Source organism: Hibiscus syriacus, unplaced genomic scaffold (genome assembly GCF_006381635.1).
Source record: "Hibiscus syriacus cultivar Baekdansim isolate YM2019G1 unplaced genomic scaffold, ASM638163v2 tig00012523_pilon, whole genome shotgun sequence".
NCBI classification, from domain to species: Eukaryota; Viridiplantae; Streptophyta; class Magnoliopsida; order Malvales; family Malvaceae; genus Hibiscus; species Hibiscus syriacus.
In genome coordinates this window covers 174,486-192,272 of record NW_024062285.1, presented here as the reverse complement: position 1 = coordinate 192,272, position 17,787 = coordinate 174,486, and the positions used below count along the sequence as shown (strand labels likewise).

The window sequence follows — 17,787 nt, the reverse complement described above, 5'->3', positions numbered from 1 at the left end:
ACAACGAGATTACAATATATATATATATATATTCAATAGAAAATTACAATACCAAGTAGAGAAATAAGATAACGGTGAAGCAAGATTCTGGCCACAAAATTTTCAGTATTTTCATTTTGGTGCAAAAAAAATTACATGAAGGATTTTTGCTTTTTCTGACCGAACATTCTTTACAACGTTCTTGGTTGCTTTTTTTCTTATTATTTTTTTTCTTTTTCTTTTTGTTCTTAAAGAGAGCCGACCACGTTTAAGCAGCGGATGGGGCGGTCGCGTAATTAACTTCACCGGCGGCATCCGAGACTGCCACCGCTGCTTCTCCCTCTGCAATGGTTGGTTTCTTGTAATCGAGTGACTCGTCGTTGTAAACGTCCCACCATTTCTTTATCAGCATCTTGATGTCTTCTCTTTGCATGTTTTCTTCTTTCCCCGTGTACCTTCATGGCTTTGATCCCTGTTTATTCACGCACCAAACACCATCACCATCAAGAAGAAGAAGAAGAAGAAGAAGAAGATAGTATACTATACAGTCCAATACTTACCGCAGCACAGTAATGGACAACCTTAACTTTCTCGAGCTCTACATTCTCCGGGTGTCGCCATAACATGGCGAGAATGAGGTTATAATACAACGGAATTGGCTTATAAATGTCCTTGAAGAACATGTTCAAAAAGTCCTGTTCTGCAAACGATGTCGGAGGGGTGATTTCGAGAGTGTGCAATAGGTTTTCGCATGTTTCACGGCCGGGCTCAAAGACGAACATGCCGGCATTGAAGTAAAGAGAAGGGGCTTGACACTTGTCGTCCGGCCACTTGATCTTGTCGGGGCATTGTTGGCAGTAAGTTATCTCATATCGCGGTGTGTGTCTCCATGTCGTCTCACAAAAACAGTCCATCACCGTGTAGAAATGGCCGTCCGGCAAATCGAACAAGTGATCGTCGTTTTCGTACACCTGAATGTCGCCGTCCAGATATATCATCTTCCTGTACTCGACAAATTCCCAGATACAAAGCTTTGAATTGATGGCGTAGTAAGCCATGGCGTACTGGGTATGATTCTCGGGTGGGTAAACAGGTCGGATCACTCGCACTATACATCCCTGGTTCTCAAGTATGAGCCTGTTCTCCCCGGCTACGTCGGGCAAAACCGCCACCACCAACAGGTGTACGGATTTCACCTTTCTCAACCCCTTGGCTAACGCTACAACGCCTTTCACGTAATCGCCGTCGCCGGCAAAGAATGTGACGTAAGCTTTGTCGGACATCGGAAAGTGTTGATTTTTTTCTAAACTTTGATCCGTCGGAGGGGAGGCGTTGCTGGGGGGATGATTTTGATAAATCTGAAGGAAGCAGAAACTGCTTTGGTTCTGCGTTAATAGTTTTCCTTCAGAATTTACAAATCATGCAAAAGTGTTTATTTGCAATGGAGGTTGAGGTGTGTGGTAACCGTACACGTGTTTTTGATGATCAAACATTCGGAGTTTTGGTTGGGAGAAGATTTTGGAGAGGCATATTTTAATTAAGGGTAAATCGAGTTTAATATCTAAATAGTTTCGGTTTGTTTTAGAACTTATATTTTTATTTTGTTTAAATTATATTTAATATTTAATATTTGTTTTATTTTAATACAATTTGTTAAAAACTTAACGAAATTATTATAACTTGGCATTTTTATGGGTAAATTACATCATTTATCGTTCATCACTCAACTATCTTCTCACTCCTATTTTGGTCATTGAATTTTTTTTTTAATTTAATCACCTAACTTATAAATTTATTTTTTATTTTAATTATATATTGATAAAATAATAAAAAAATATCATGTCACAAAATATTATTAATAAAATAAATTAGAGTGATTAAAACATAAGCAATTTGAAAGTTGAGTAGCTAAATTGAAAAATTTTAAACTTTAATGACCAAAATAGGAGTGAAAAGATAGTTACGTGATGAATGATATAATTTATCCATAAAAAATATCACTGAAAAAGTTCCATGAAATTTTAACGGTGAGTATTAAAATAAAACAAAAATTAAACTGAGGTAGGATTTTAGAAAAATTGAAGTTTAGATACTAAAACGAACCAAAAGTGATAGTTTAAATATTAAACTCATAATTTACCCTTTAATTAATTAATAGAGCTTATGGTTGGAATGGAATGGAGTTAGGATGTGCTTAATTTTAGTTAATTAGCTAAAGGTGTGGGTAACGTTCTTTCGTGACCTCATACAGGTGTTGAGGCACATCTTTAGGGCTATCCCTAGAACACTCGCTACACTCGCACCACCTCTTTTACCTCAACAGCTCCTTAGGAGTCCCTTGTCGAGAGATTCTGTCGTTACAAGACCATTGACATGTTGGTCGCCGACCAATGGCTTCGTGAGACCTTTTGTACTTTGCAACAACTTTATCTTACCCCTAAGGGTAACCTTGAGCATCACCGCCTTGTTAAAGGGTGATGCGATAGACTAATGAGATTGTAGAGCTGGTATTAGCCAGAGCGACCGACTTAGGAGCTTTTTTCAGTATGAGTTTCTGAGTGAAATACATAGGTGAAACCTATACCGACGACTTAAGATCATTTTTATATGACTTAAGAGTCCTGAACATCCTCCACTAACCGAACAACCTCAAAGGGCTCTTGATTGGGTTGTTGATGAAAAGCTAAGGTCGGGTAAAAGAAATCTTCTAATTCTTTATAGGTATATTTATCGTGTTATAAAAAGTTTAGATGGTAGTTGAGTAAAACATAAGTATTATTGATTTGTAATACGCAAGTATTAATCAATAAATCTATATGATTAAATGTAATACTAGTCACTTATACTTGCATATAGAGTTCAAACTCTAGACATATATTTTAATGATTAATCTTATAAATGTTGAGAATCTTTTATAGATAATTCTAGATGCAATATCAAATATTATTATTTTACGAATATTTTTAGATATATATTATTTTAAAATATTCTCAAGATATCGACGTAAAAGATAATTATATATTTATATGGTGAATTTTCAAAATTCACATTTTTTAATGATTAAAATAGAAAATATTTTATTTTAAAATAAATCAATAAAAATTAATTGATTTATATAAATTACTTTTAATTTGATACTATTAATTCTTCTCCATCATAGCATGCAACTGCATGCCGATAAAGTTTTTGTTTTCGTTTTCGTTAGATATCCGATATGACTTGACAATATATCATGGTGCAACCCTCTATATTAGCTTGAGTTTCTTCTCTTGCTTCCCCAATCGGTTGAGGCAACAATATCGACCTTGTAATATATTTAGAATTTACTAGAGATGCCTCGTACAAAACAAGTACGATTTCGCCAAGAATGTCATGGTTCACTAAGAAATAGTTTGTTATTTGTATTATTATTTTTATTAATTATTCAAAAGAATTATTAGATTTTAATCCTTTGATTGATTTAAATATACTTTTTAAAATTTTGAAATGTATTTATTAATTAATGTTGAAATATAGATTTGATTTAGTGATTGATTATGTTGATTTAGTATTGTAAATTTTAATTCTTTGATTTAATATGCATAAAAAAATTCTTTGATTTAATATATATTTTTTTTGATATTATGTTGATATTTATAAATTTATGTTTGATATATAATTAATTCAAATACAATATTCTGATTTTGGAAAGTTGCTCATCATCGTTTTATCTATGTGGTCTTAGAGAATCTTTATCCACTCGTCGTCGTGAAATTGCTCACCGTAATAATTTACGGTCGGAAATGTTCGCCGTCATCGAAAAATCTTAATAAAGGTTTGGCATTTCCTTTAAATTTACTCTATTTATTTTAGTTTGTTTTGTTACTTCTTCTCTATTTTTTTTTTAGGTTTGTAGACTTTTTCTTTACGGATTTTTAGATTGTGTTACATTTTTTTATAGATAATAATCTTATCATGTTATTAGAGTTTTTCTAGATAAACCCCATTAAATCTATGTAAAAATGATTTTTTTGTTTCTCGTATTGAGTGCAAAGTGAATTTGGAGGGGGTTGGGTTGACTAATACTGTTGCTATTGAAGTTAATGATGTTGGGTCTAGATTGTATATTTTTTGGGTTTACATATTGGATTTGAGTTTTAATTAGATAAATTTTTTATTTTATTTTGATTCGGACTTGATGAATAAATTTTTAAACCCAAACAAAAATAATATTTATAACAGACCTTTTTATCTTTTGAACAAAATAAATTCAAGGTGGGTAAACAAATTTAGAGTAGATACGACATTAAAACTGAACCACTTATCAATTGTAATGGATTAATTGACTATATAATGTAAATAATACAATATTATATATATATATATATATGCGCGCGCAATAGTTTAGTATCGCCCGACAAAACATTTATAAACGTTTAATTGATAGCGAGGAAAATTGTTATTTAAGGGTGTGTTTGGTTCATAAAATGGAGATTATTAGTGAGAGTGTAAGATTATCAGGGAATATGATTACTGAGAATGTTGTATTTTTGTGTTTGGTTGAGTTAGCAGGAATGTAAGATTACCGTATTTGTTAAAATAATAAAAGATTATTGGAATGTTATTTAACCATTGTCCTTATTATATTGATTTTTTAACAAGTTGAAAAATATTATATTCTTTAAAAAATTTAAATTCATAAATTTATTTATTTTTTTTACAAAATTAAAAATATAAAAAGGTTTAATGAAAGGGTAAAATTTTATTTTAACCCCTGAACTTCATATAAATTTTAATTAGACTTTTTTTTGTAAATCTAAAATAGTTTAAGGATAAATTTGTAATTTAACATCCGTAGAATTTTTATTATTCAATGACAGAAAAATGATATTTAAAAAAAATTAAGGGCATTTTAGTCTAAAACGCTGGGAATCTAACAATACCTAAAAAAAATAGAGGTAATGACATTTCCGGTAATATACTCAAAAAAATCCACTATTGGTAATCTTACATTACCAGAAATGAGATTCCCGGACTAACCAAACGGAGAATGTAAATTTCATTCCCATATGAATCCCACATTCTCTATCCAAACACCCCCTAAAGATTTTAGGTTTTGAGATTGGCGTATGGTTGCTTTTGAAGGACTGATGAACTGCCCGTTATGGAACTTCTCGAGGAATTAGAATTCTTACATGCAGTTAACTTTTGCTGCAACTGGAGCTTTATAACAAACGCATAGAGTGCCTTTGCTACCCTATCAAAATCTTACATTTTGATTCTGTGTTTTAATAAGATTAATTGATGGGGAAGCCTAAGAAGTATTCTAAGGGAGGGATTTCTTCTAGTTTTAGCCACGACTACAGCATGCGGTTGAAACCATGGGTGAATCAGAGGCTTTGGGAGTTCTAGACGGATTTATACTGAGATGACGTATAAGCCACCTGGAAATGATGTCAACTTCATGGCCAAGACACTAAGTAAATATTTTGAAGCAAGATGGAGAGCTGTAGAAAAGAAGCTTCCTGTAACAATAAATGTTGATCCTGTGAATTCCACAGAAGCTGCACCAATGGAAGGCGAAACAAATAGTAATGTTTTACCTTTGCAGAGGAAAAAAATAAACCCAAAAGACCACATGATCAAGCCTGAAACCATTAGACAAATAATGACCGATCAGGAGAAGCATAATTTGATGGAGGTATTCTTATGCGATCATCTCATCCTTTGGTGCCTTTCCTTTTGTTTTCTCCAGACCAGAATGTAGCTTCTTAACGAGTCTGGGTTTCGATCAATTCCTGTCTGGATGAGCATGCTTCCACTTTATCGTCGAAGAAAAATTCAATAGGAAATATATGTTTTCAAATTTGGAAAATATGTTGTGTTATGATACAGTCTTGATGTTATATTATGATTTTTGTTGAGCTTATTCACAATTTTATAGACCATAGTTTGTCAACCTCAAGTTGTTTCCTAGCTTGAGATCATTCTTTGATTCTCTTCATTGTTGTTGATTGGTTGATAACCTCCCCCCCGGTTTCTACTCAGTTCTTCAACTCAGAATGAACGACAAAAGATTATGTATATCATTTTGATATCTGCCTATCATGTAGAAGACTCAGATTCAAATTTAATCTTTGGGTATTGCCTTTTGCCTTTTGAAGATGAATCTCATTTACATTTCCATGCTGAAAATTTTCATTGATGGAATTGAATCTTTTTAGCTGTAAATAGTTTGGTTTTATTCCTCTGCTGCCCGTTTTTCCCCGTCATAGTTGTATTTAGGTAATTTGATCCTCTTTAATTTAGATTAATGTGAGACTACATATGAATATTGAATGTAACACCCTAAATTATGCTCTAATAGTTTCGGTTTACCCGAGAGGTATGTGGACCCCGTAAATTTTATAATTTAAGTCTTTGGGCTTAATCGGGTTGGAATTGAGCCCAATTAACCATAAAAAGGAGATTTTTGAATAGTGGAAAGATGTGAGATGACCAAATGTGCAATTTCAATTTTTAAAAAAGATGAGGGTCTTTATATCCCATTTCATCCATTTTCTCTTCATGTTCATCCTGCCCATTTCCTCCTCCTTCAACCTCTCTAAGTGATCATAGTTCAAAGGTGGGGGTTTTCATCCAAATCATAAAAGAAAGGAGTGTGGCTAAGTAACGAGCTTCATTTTGGGATCTTAGCACCAAGGTTGTGTATTTCTAATCCTTTAGAGTGTCAAGACTTTCATAAATGTGATGAATTGATAAGATTTGTGTAATTGAACATTTTAGGGTTTAAACTTGATTCATGCCATAGAATATGATTTTATGACACTCTAGGATCCTAAATAACTTCCTAAAGCTTTAACACATTATTAGAAACAAAACTAAGACATTTGGGAGGATTTTTTAGTGTTTTCCGAGCATAAATAAAACATTTTTGGGTTTGAGTATTGATATTGGATGAACAATATCAATACTGGATGAATTGGGATGAATTTTAGGGTTTCTAGATAGGAGTATTGATACTTCAGAAGAGATTATCGATATTACTCCTATAGTATTGATATTGAGGGTGTCTGGTATTGATACTAGGCTATTTTTTTAGGACATCAAAGTCATTTTTGGTATCGATACTCATAGGGTATCGATACTTGACCGTAGGGTATCGATACTACTCACCTTGGATGGTTAGAATTGACCTATTTAAGGCCCGTAAGAACTAAAGATGGTATGTAATGGTAGAACTTAGTTCGTGGGAACATAAATGGCCAATGGGCCTAGAAACACTCATAGGAGTGAGACCGAAGTAACCATAGTGGACGTAATGCATCCAAATATCTTTAGTTGAACGCATAACAAATACCTAAGAGTGAAGGATCGTTACAGAGGATATACCAGTAAGCGGTATGACAAGATAACGAAATAGTGGAGTTACGTACTGTAGGAATGTCGACGATTGGGAACGTATAGTTGTCCCTCCAATTCGAGGGTGAATTGAGGGAAAGCATAGTAAGAGCGATAGAGTATTAATTCCCAGAAATGAACCCAAGTCAAGTATCGGGTTAGCTAGTATCACAGTCAGTAAACAACAAACAAAATAATCGTCATGAGTCAAGAAACGTGTAGAGACTTCTTTAGAAACAGAGAATAACTAAAATGTCCTTAAGTTGCGAACAAATAGATTAGAGCATGCTATCAGTAGTAACAACTAGTAAACTCTCGCATGATATTCTAGATGAGAGAACGAGCGAGATAGTAGCTAGGGAGAGCAATAAACGATAACATTAATAGCGTAATAAATCTCAAGAGATTAATATCATAAACTAGCTCTTGTGTGACGCTCGGGAAACAATCAGGACACCTGAGTTACTTTAGCGGTAGGACGATTGTATTGCTTGTTAGAATGTCTAGGTATATAGTCAATACCAAGGCACTTCAGATGCCAACTGAGCATAGATGCCAACTGAGCATAGATGCCCTAAGACTTGACGGAGTAATTTGGTCGGGTGTACATTTCCAATGTAGCTCTGGATCCCACCCTAGATAGCCGAGGGTATCCTAGGTAAGCTAGAGGAGTGTGTGCTCCGAGATGTAGCCCCTCAGTCGCACCACGATGCCTACCTCAACTTGTGTGTTGTATAGAAGAGTCAGGGTTGCATTCAGATAAAGCACAAGAGTGTCAATGTCACATTTAGATAATGCGTAGCAGTTACAATGATTAGGGTTAGAGATCCTTTAGTCGTGTACTCATGACAAAGCTCCTAGCATAGGATTAAGGGAAACATGAGACTCCTACTTCAGTGAAAGAATAGTTGAACCTTACGTAAGTAGCACTTGATTAAAATCATGCATATTCCTACTGTTGGGCTTTGTAAGCCCAAAACTCAGTCCATGCCCCTTAATTTTAGTACCCAAATTTCCAAACCCAATAGCCTACGCATCATGGTTTAGATGTATTCATTTTATTATTTTATTATATAGATCAATATAATTTCATTTGTGGTTAGTTGAAGTTTTAATATTCCGATAAATAAATTGACATATATCATCTTTTTTTTTTGAAAAGGACATAACAGATGGTCCACAGAAAACCAAAATATATTCACACTTTGACTAAGAAATTAGATAGACCCGCGTATTAACCATATAAAATGTATATCTAAATTGCTAGACATAGCTGTATTTCGCTTCCCTAAATAAACTTTAGGTTGGGCACCAATGTATTGATGCAGTTCTCGCCATACATTAGTCAATGAGGGTTTGGCAAACTTCACATTCATATCCTAATTATCACGAGGACTTAATAAAATTAGTGGTGGAATTAGGGCTGAATTGTACCAGACAAATCTGATCCATTAAATTAACACGCCTGTCCAAAACACAAAATTAACTCATAAACTTCATTGGGAAAATTAAGTCATGGATTATATATACGTATACGCATATGAATGGGTCCACTTCCGTATAAGCCGTTGGTCCACAATCACACCAATTTTGAGTGTTATTATTTGTGAATATCACAATGATTGATGGATATTCATGGGCACGTAGTTATCATTTGATTGGCATCCATCATCATCGTAATTAAACCATGACAATTACGCCAAATTAGAAAATTGATCGTGTTGGGTTGAGTTTTTGATCAATCTGATTCGATCCGAAAATATGTAACTTTCACTTGAATCCGTCCCGACCCAAAAATTGTATATTTTACATCCAACTCCGATCTAAAAATATATATAATTCATCCAAACCAATTCCGACTCCGGTATAAACTAAGGATTTAATTCTGTCGTTTTAAAACTGGTTTTTAAGTCTGTCGTTTTCATTACCAAAAAAGGCCATCAGACTCTAGTTGATCGAACCACCAATTGGTTTTTGTCATAGTTGGTGAGATTGAAAATAAGGATTACAGGTTTCCTCCCCATTGGTTGCCTTTAAGAATGCAAACACATGTCCGAAAACTGGAAGTGTTCGACTCGAATGCAACTCAAGTTTTGGGAGAACACAGTTTGGTCAAATGATCGTGACATAAAACCAATTTAAGTTATCAGATTATCAATTAATCAGTGGATGGAAAGAGACAATGGAAGATATTGGTATTGTGAAAGTTTCCTTGGTTCACATAATTAATGAAATATAGAGCTTTAGAAAACAATAAAACCATATATATATATTCATGTACGATGAAGCTTGAAGAGGTCGAAGCGGCAATCGCCCAAGCGTAAGGAGTAGGCAGCATTCTTGTATTCACCCCAAGTGAAAGGCTTGTAGAGGCTAGGGTTTTGGGGCGAGACAAGCTGCCGGTGAGGACCGATCGTTGCGTTAAGAGGCGGTGCACCGAAGTACATGATCGACATTCTTGAATTCCCCGACGACGAGTTGGCCAACGCCCGATGTCTCACGCTCGTAAACCTGCCATTCGTTAGAACCTGCAGTGCGTCGCCGATGATCACGTAGAATTGTGATGGATCAGGGGGGACGGGGATCCATAACCCGTCATTTGAAGAGATCTCGAGGCCGGCGACGTCGTTGGATCGTAGTACGGTGATGATCTGAGGGTCGGAATGCTCTCCGAATCCGATCCGATCATCGTCTCGGCATGGTTTGTTGGAAGATGGATAATGCTTGAACTTAAGACCGAATCGCTCTGGGGGTCTTTGATTAGCCTACTGAACACGTACTTGTCTTCGATCCAAAGACCCTCGGCCACCATCTCCAGAATCTCGCTTGCTAAATCCCTCACTGCTTCTATATAATCATTTGCGGCACAACTGTAAAGAAAACAAAACAAGGTTTCATATGATAACTTGTCCGAATTCCCGTTTGCATGCATTAATGTTGGGAATCTAATTCATCAGATCGTGCTACTCATTTCCCCTACAATTCTTTTGGGGATAGGGTAAGGGGGCCTTTAAAAGGTAGGAGACCATGGGCTGTTACAAATGCATGCCATGTTGAAGATAAATTGTTGACTGCAAAAAAGCAATAAAAGGGAAGCTGTCCCTTTCTAGGATACCAAAGCATTAATTGTAGTACGAACCGAGTGACCTACCGCTAAAAGAATTATTGTTATTTATTAAAATTTTAGGTTCTAATATAAAAAATGAGTATAAAAATTCAATGTCAAATGGTTAAGGATGTTGTTTAAACAAATTACCTGAAACTCTGAGATCATCGGAGATGGTTTTGGATTTCTCAGCAACGGAGAAAAGGTTGGTTTGGAGAAAAAGATACTCGAGTTCACCCTTATCGCCGTTGAACCCGATGTTTTTCAAACCATAACCATACGGCGTCGCCGGCCCTGCACGTTGCTTGTCATCGGCCGGCTTGTCGAAAAAACAAATCTCTTGTTCTTCGAGTGTGGTTATCGTGTCCCTAGGGACGCCATGGTTAATGACCTTAAAGAATCCGTAGTCTTGGCAGGCTTCGACGATCAGCTCCGACACTGACGACCTATCGAGACAAAGATCGACTACCGGAATCCCCACGGCCCTGGTTTTCTTGGTCTTCATTGAACCTGCCGATGACGGCACAACCATTGGGCTTATTTGTTTTAACTAAAAAATGTAATGGAGTACTCAAGGGGAGAGTTTCTAGAAGAGGTGTAATGTTTATGGCTCTTGAGCTTGCCTACTATTTATACCGGCGAAGACGAGGGAATATATATATATATAGATGGGCATCTAACCCGAACCCGACGGGTTCCGACCCGATCGGATCGGATTTTTTTATGTGGTGTTCGTGTCTGGTCGGGTTTAGGGTAAAAAAAATCCGACCCGACTCGACCCAAGAAAAATATATAATTTTACCCTATATATTTAAGAATAATTACAATAATACCCCTCTATATATTATTTTTTTCAATTTAGTCATTGTTTTTATTAAATAAATTTTTATTATTATTATTTCGGGTCGGGCCAAATCGGATTTTTTAAACTATCTATCGGGTCGGGTCACGGGTGGAGGTCCTCTTCTTCTCGGGTCGGGTGGACCAAAAACCCGACCCATGCCCATCCCTATATATATATATATATATATAAGATTATAAAATGTATCGTTAATTTAGGAAGACGTGGATTATAAGTTTATTTATATCCCTCCCAAGTTAGTTTGTTCTATTCGTGATTATTCAGATCCGAACTTCTGACCTTACTTAAGAGATTTAGTGACACATCCCACTAATCCAACTGATTGTTGGTGATGTGGATTTTAAGTGATGGGTTCGAAATATTCATGTAAAATAAATAAGGGACACAAACCAAGTAGTCTTATGGTAAAATAATTGTTATTCTTTGAGTATTCAGATTTGAATACCATAGATACTAAAAATATCAGAAATATAAGTGTTTAATGTCAAAAAGTTATGAGTTATCTTTAAATGAATATTGTTTTGTACTAACTCATATTAATTAAAAAAAGAATGGTGTTTTAATTGAACGCGTTGGAGGGTGCGCGTGGGAAAAAATGGGTGAAAATTGAAAGGTGAGGTGGCCTTAATGGAAAACGTTTGGTGAAGAAGGCACGGTTAGGGGCCAACCCGCCTGGTAGCGGCTGTTTGTCCCCTCCACACTCCAATTGGGTTTTCCTTTTCTGTTTTTGAATTTTATGTAAATTGTGTATTTACTATCTAAATTATTAGTTTTAATCTATTTTAGTATTTAAATTTTAATTTTTTTCAAAATCATATTTATAGTGTAATTTTTGTGTCACCGTTAAAATTTTTAACTTTTGTTTCATTTTAATATCCTCATTTAAAATTTAATTTTAAGTTTTAAAAAAATTAAAAGTTTAGGCACTAAAAGGGATCAAAATTGATGGTTTAATACTAAATACGTTAAGTTTTTAACGACGGATACTCAAATGAAATAAAAATTAAACATTAGGTATGTTTTGAAAAAAAATAAAATTTATGTACCTAAACATTTCAAAATCGATCTTTTAGGCATTAAATGCATAGTTTACCCTTGAAGTTTTATACGCTTTTCCATAGCGCGTGGCTTCATAATTTTATCAGGGTTTTTTTCTTCTTTCAAATATTATCCGGCCCTTATTTGACTTTAAAAGGCATTAACATATTGTTTTATAATTGATTTTAAGTATTTTTTATTAAAGAATTTATTAATTAAAATATTAATATCTAGTCTTACATGTGGAAATAAAATACTAAAAGGAGATACGAACAAATCTGACTACATCGGCAAACGATCCACAAAAGGAGATGAAGCTACTAAAAGACTACCGACAAATCGTAAATCAAAGTAGTGCAACTTGAGAAAAATATCTACGAACACAAAACATGTATCCAAATCAATTTGAGGGTTCAAAGTATGGAAGATCAACATGATAACAAATAATCGTCATCTTGATCAGTCACGACGATGTCAAATCCAACCCTAAGATAAACGATAAATTAAAACAATGGACAAACATCCGAAAACTTCCAAAAGACAAAGGCAAACGTGCCACAAAGATAGAGATAAATGTGTCATAAAGATAAATTATTCTTATTAAAAAAACTAGAAAATAAACAAAGAAAAAAGACAACCGACGGTTGACAACCAACATAAAAACCGGTGTCGTTGTCGTCTAAATAAAATTAAAAAAGAAAATTTTAATTTAATTTGTTAAAAAAACACAAACTGTAAAAAGAATGGAAGAGGGTGGAGCGATATTAAATAGGTTTTAATTTCAAATATTAAAGTATTCGATTTCAATTTCTTTCTTTATGCATAGACTATGATCTTATTTGTTAAAAAAATGTTCAAACATTTGATTCAATTTATAATTGAATTAAAATTTTGTTAAGTAAATTGATCAGACTCTTAACATATATAATCTTTAACTAAATTATTTTTTAGGCTAAAGTACACAAATAATCTTTGACTATAGGGTATTATTTTATTAAGTTCATCGACTATTAAAAGTTATAAAATAAAATTTTCAACTATAAAGTGTTGCTTGATTGAGGTCACTGATCATTAAAAGTTACAAAATAGACATCCAACTATTCATTATGTTCCAAACTCGTCATTTTATGTTAAAAATTATCGATATTCTGAGCAAAACGTTAACCTACTGACTGTGCCGATAAAATATGATTCTATAATCTCACACGACTACTATGTCACAGTCATCATGTTAGCGTCTAACTTAGGCAACCACCATTTTTTTAATGAAAAATGATGAGTTTGGAACATAATGAATAGTTATGTGACAATTTTGTAGTTTTTAACAGTTGAATAAATTAATAAAATAATATTCTAAAGTCAAATTATCATTTTATAACTTTTAATGGTCGAGGATTAAATAAAGCAATGCCCTATAATCAGAGGACATTTGTGTGCTTTACCCTTTTTTATTAAAAAAAACCACATCTAACTTAAATCAAATTTAATTAATTTGCACGAACCAAATTACCTCAATTATTAGAAAAATAATTATTATTCTTACAGATTCTAGTTTCGAACATCTAAAAATTATAAAATATTTAAACGTTCATAATCAAATAATTATTAGTAACACCGAACAATAAACACCCTAATTTCAATCAAGTGAAATTTAGTAGGATCCAAAGCGAAGTTACGGGGCTAAGGCATGCCCCCATGATATTAACAAGGTGGAAAGAGGGGCAGGAACCCATACTAGATTTCTTCATTTGAAGTCCCTCGATGTAGCTAACGTGGGCTGACAAAGGTACGTGAACCCAAAAGGATACTAGGGTCAATAGGTCCATTATTGTAAACGTCGAGGTCCAAAATTCCACGTGTAGCTCATCAATCAAATGTCAGATAAGGGTCTGCTCTTGTGGTGACAGCAAAACTCGATCACCATTTCATCATCTGCCCAAAATTTACGGATATGTAGGGACCTAAATAGTTATTAGGCCTTTGACAATAAGTCCTCACACTTTTTTCCATCATCTTTGCAAATATGGTTGAAAGGGCGCCATTTCCTACTTTTTTTTCCAACTTGCAAAATATTAAGAAGGTTTAAATATGTTTTAAATATTGGCATGTATGTCGATTCAAAATAAAAAAAATGGGTAAAGTACACAAATAGTTTTCCGACTATAAGATATTACTTTATTAAGTTCATTAACTATTAAAAGTTACAAAATAATCCCTCAACTATAGGGAGTTGCTTTATTAGTCACTCGACTATTAAAAGTTACCAAACAGTCAATCGACTATTCATTATGTTCCAACTCGTCATTTTTCATTAAAAAATCATGATCTTTTGAGTTGGAAATTAACACGTTGATTGAGTTCAGAACATTATGAATAGTCAGGTGACTATTTTTAACAGGAAACGCATATTCGCATTCAGCGGAAATTAGTTAAAAACGGTTTTAACCAGGGTTTAATCTCGAAATCAAATAAGTAAAGAGACTATATTCCTTAAACAAAAAGTCTATGGACTAAATTGTAAAAGTTGGAATAGTATATAGACCGAGACACAATCAGACCTAATAATAAGGAGAAAAGGAAGTAGATTATATGCTGAGCACAAAAATGACATAATCTGCCAATCAAATGAGCCCCATGTTAGCATGTTACCTAAAAGATGGAAACCACTTTTTTCTTATGAAAAGATGAGCTCAAATTGTGCTTCACACTTCACAAAAGTGAATTGAATCCAATGCTATAATCATTGACCTTCTAACTAAAATCAACTATTCAGTGGGAGAAATTACGGGCAGAGACGGATCGAGAGAACGGGTGAGGGCAGTCGCTCGTTGAAAATTTATTTTTACTTTTTAAATTTTGTAAGATGAAATTTACCCCTAAAATTTTATAAGTTCAAGTTCATACCCTTAACATAAAATCCTACGTTAATCCTTAGTTAATGCCATGTAATGGACCTTGTATACACACATTATAGTGGAATTCCAATCTCTCTAGGTCTAGGTGTAATTCTCCCGATATAATTACGATTATCTAATTCATTAATTGATTAAATCAAATCAAATTATGTAAAAGTCTAGTACAAGAGTAATTTATTTCATTCATAATGTATCAAGATTTGAATATTTAATCTTAAAAGATTTAACATCTTAAGCCCATAAAACGGTCTAAGTGATTAAAGGGAGTGTTATTTTTTCTTGAGGTTCTGGATTTGAGCAGGTGCGTCTACAAGCCCTGTATATTGTCAATAGTTAAAAAATATTATGAACGTATATTTCTCTTATAAACACTTCAAATTATTAAAAATAAGAAGATTTAACGTCTTATCCCGTTAGATTAATCGATAATTAATGTCTATAAGAAAATATTTAGCATATTCATCAATCTTGAATGGATTAAGAAGAATGCATTTTCTCATCCATTTAGCATTGCATGTGATATAGGCCTGTAAACGAACCGAACGTACACGAACGGAGGTATGTTCATGTTCGTTCATTTAATAAATAGACGAACATAAACGAACACGAACATAAACGAACAAAAAAATTTTTGTTCATGTTCGTTTATTAAGGAATATAATTTGTTCATGTTCGTTCATTTAATAAATAAACGAACATAAACAAACACGAACATAAACGAATACGAACATAAATGAACACGAACATAAACGAACATAAACGTTGGAGACCCTACCTTCCATTGTTCTTTCATGAAAAATAGTCGACAATGCAAATCAACCAAATCTACAGTGATAAATAGTGTAAGAGTTGATTAGCAGTGATGAAATGTTTGAAGATATCAAATATTTCGATCGATCTTTTAAAGATATTAAATGATTCACACAACTTTAATTTAACGCTATAACATTTATCTTAGTGGTCCATGATTACATATGAACAATCATTTTCTCTTATTACACTCTTTTTCAGAAATTGCATAGAAACCTTTGTTTTGTTTTCTGGCAAATTCTATATATTTTTCTCTTTACTGATGCTCGTATACTTCCGATTGTTACCTTTATATTCCCATCTATTTCTATAAAGAAGTATGATGTTTTCTTGAGTTTTAGATGTGAAGATACCTGCAATAACTTTACATATCAACTATTAAGCCAAATAAAACAGAGAAAGAGATGAAAACAAACATGTAAAACTTCATATTGCACTATAATATAACTTGTTTTGAAGCTTTCAGCGATCGTCTCCACTCTCTAGTGAACACTAGGGTTTGGGAAAAAAAGAGGGAAATGAATATAGGTGCGAGGTGCCTCACAGGTTAACATATTGGATTTAATCTCCAAATAAAATTGGATTAATTATGGAGTTGGTCATCAGAATATCATATTAATTAATATTTTTAAGATACTTACAAATTGGTCACCAAAATTGATTTAAGAAGATTGGGTTAAACATAAATGAATGAACATAAACGAACATAATCGAACGAACATAAACGAACATAACCGAACGAACATAACTGAACGTTCACGAACGTAAATGAACGAACGAGACCTATGTTCATGTTCGTTCATTTAATTAAACGAACAAAAAATCTTGTTCATGTTCGTTCATTTAATAAATAAACGCACATAAACGAACTTCCCGCCGCACGGTTCATGAACGGTTCGCTGAACGTTCAGTTCATTTACAGGCCTAATGTGATACGTCACGTTCTTGTTTCACCCATCACATCGTGTTGTAAACATATACTAATTTACAGATTCATTAGAATTCATTTTCCATTATGTGTTACCATCTAATTTATTGAATAATACATAATATTAAACGTGAATATATTAATTTCTAAAAATAAAAATAACAATTTTATGTAGGGATAGTAAATAGGCAGAACAGGTGCGGATAAGATACTCCTTTCATCTCCATACTCACTTAATGTTTTTATATTCACCACCGCCTACTCACCACCCACAACAGATAAAATATTTATATTCACATCCGCCCACGCATATACATTCTAAAATCCAAGTCCATACCTACTATCCAACTGAATACTCACCACCTAGTTCGTACATGTATATACATGTTCATACCCATCTGACAACAACCTTAATTCTAAAGATTAATAGTTGAGATATGAGAAAAGATCGTATTCCATTCTAAAAATATTTATACTAAAACATTTTGTTAAATTATAAGTCATGTCCTATAAAATCTTAAGATTTACAGAATAATCTCTGAAATTATACCTAAATTCATAATGATCCTAAATTAATATTGTCAGTATTTAGTAGGTGGACATTGGATACGGAGTGGAGTAAAATCTCAACCCTATCACTTATCTACTATACACGGTTGATATGAATTTTTACACCATACTTATCCACTATCCACTAAACGTATACTTATCTATGTATTAATTAAATCGAGTACAATGTGAAATCTATGAAATTGTACCTAGTAGTCCG

The 17,787-nt window shown here is 33.5% G+C and overlaps 1 protein-coding gene and 1 pseudogene across 1 annotated transcript; both read right to left on the bottom strand.

Annotated features, from left to right (window-relative positions):
• Positions 1-224: 224 nt before the first annotated feature.
• Positions 225-1,350, bottom strand: LOC120205532 (galactinol synthase 1-like). Its single transcript, XM_039205384.1, has 2 exons — positions 540-1,350; positions 225-451 (listed from the first exon to the last, which is right to left on the bottom strand). Exons 1-2 carry the CDS (start codon positions 1,260-1,262, stop codon positions 437-439), a joined length of 738 nt encoding a protein of 245 aa, XP_039061315.1. The 5' UTR covers positions 1,263-1,350; the 3' UTR covers positions 225-436.
• An 8,282-nt stretch (positions 1,351-9,632) lies between these two features.
• On the bottom strand, positions 9,633-11,024 carry LOC120205663 (annotated as a pseudogene).
• Between the last annotated feature and the right edge of the window lie 6,763 nt (positions 11,025-17,787).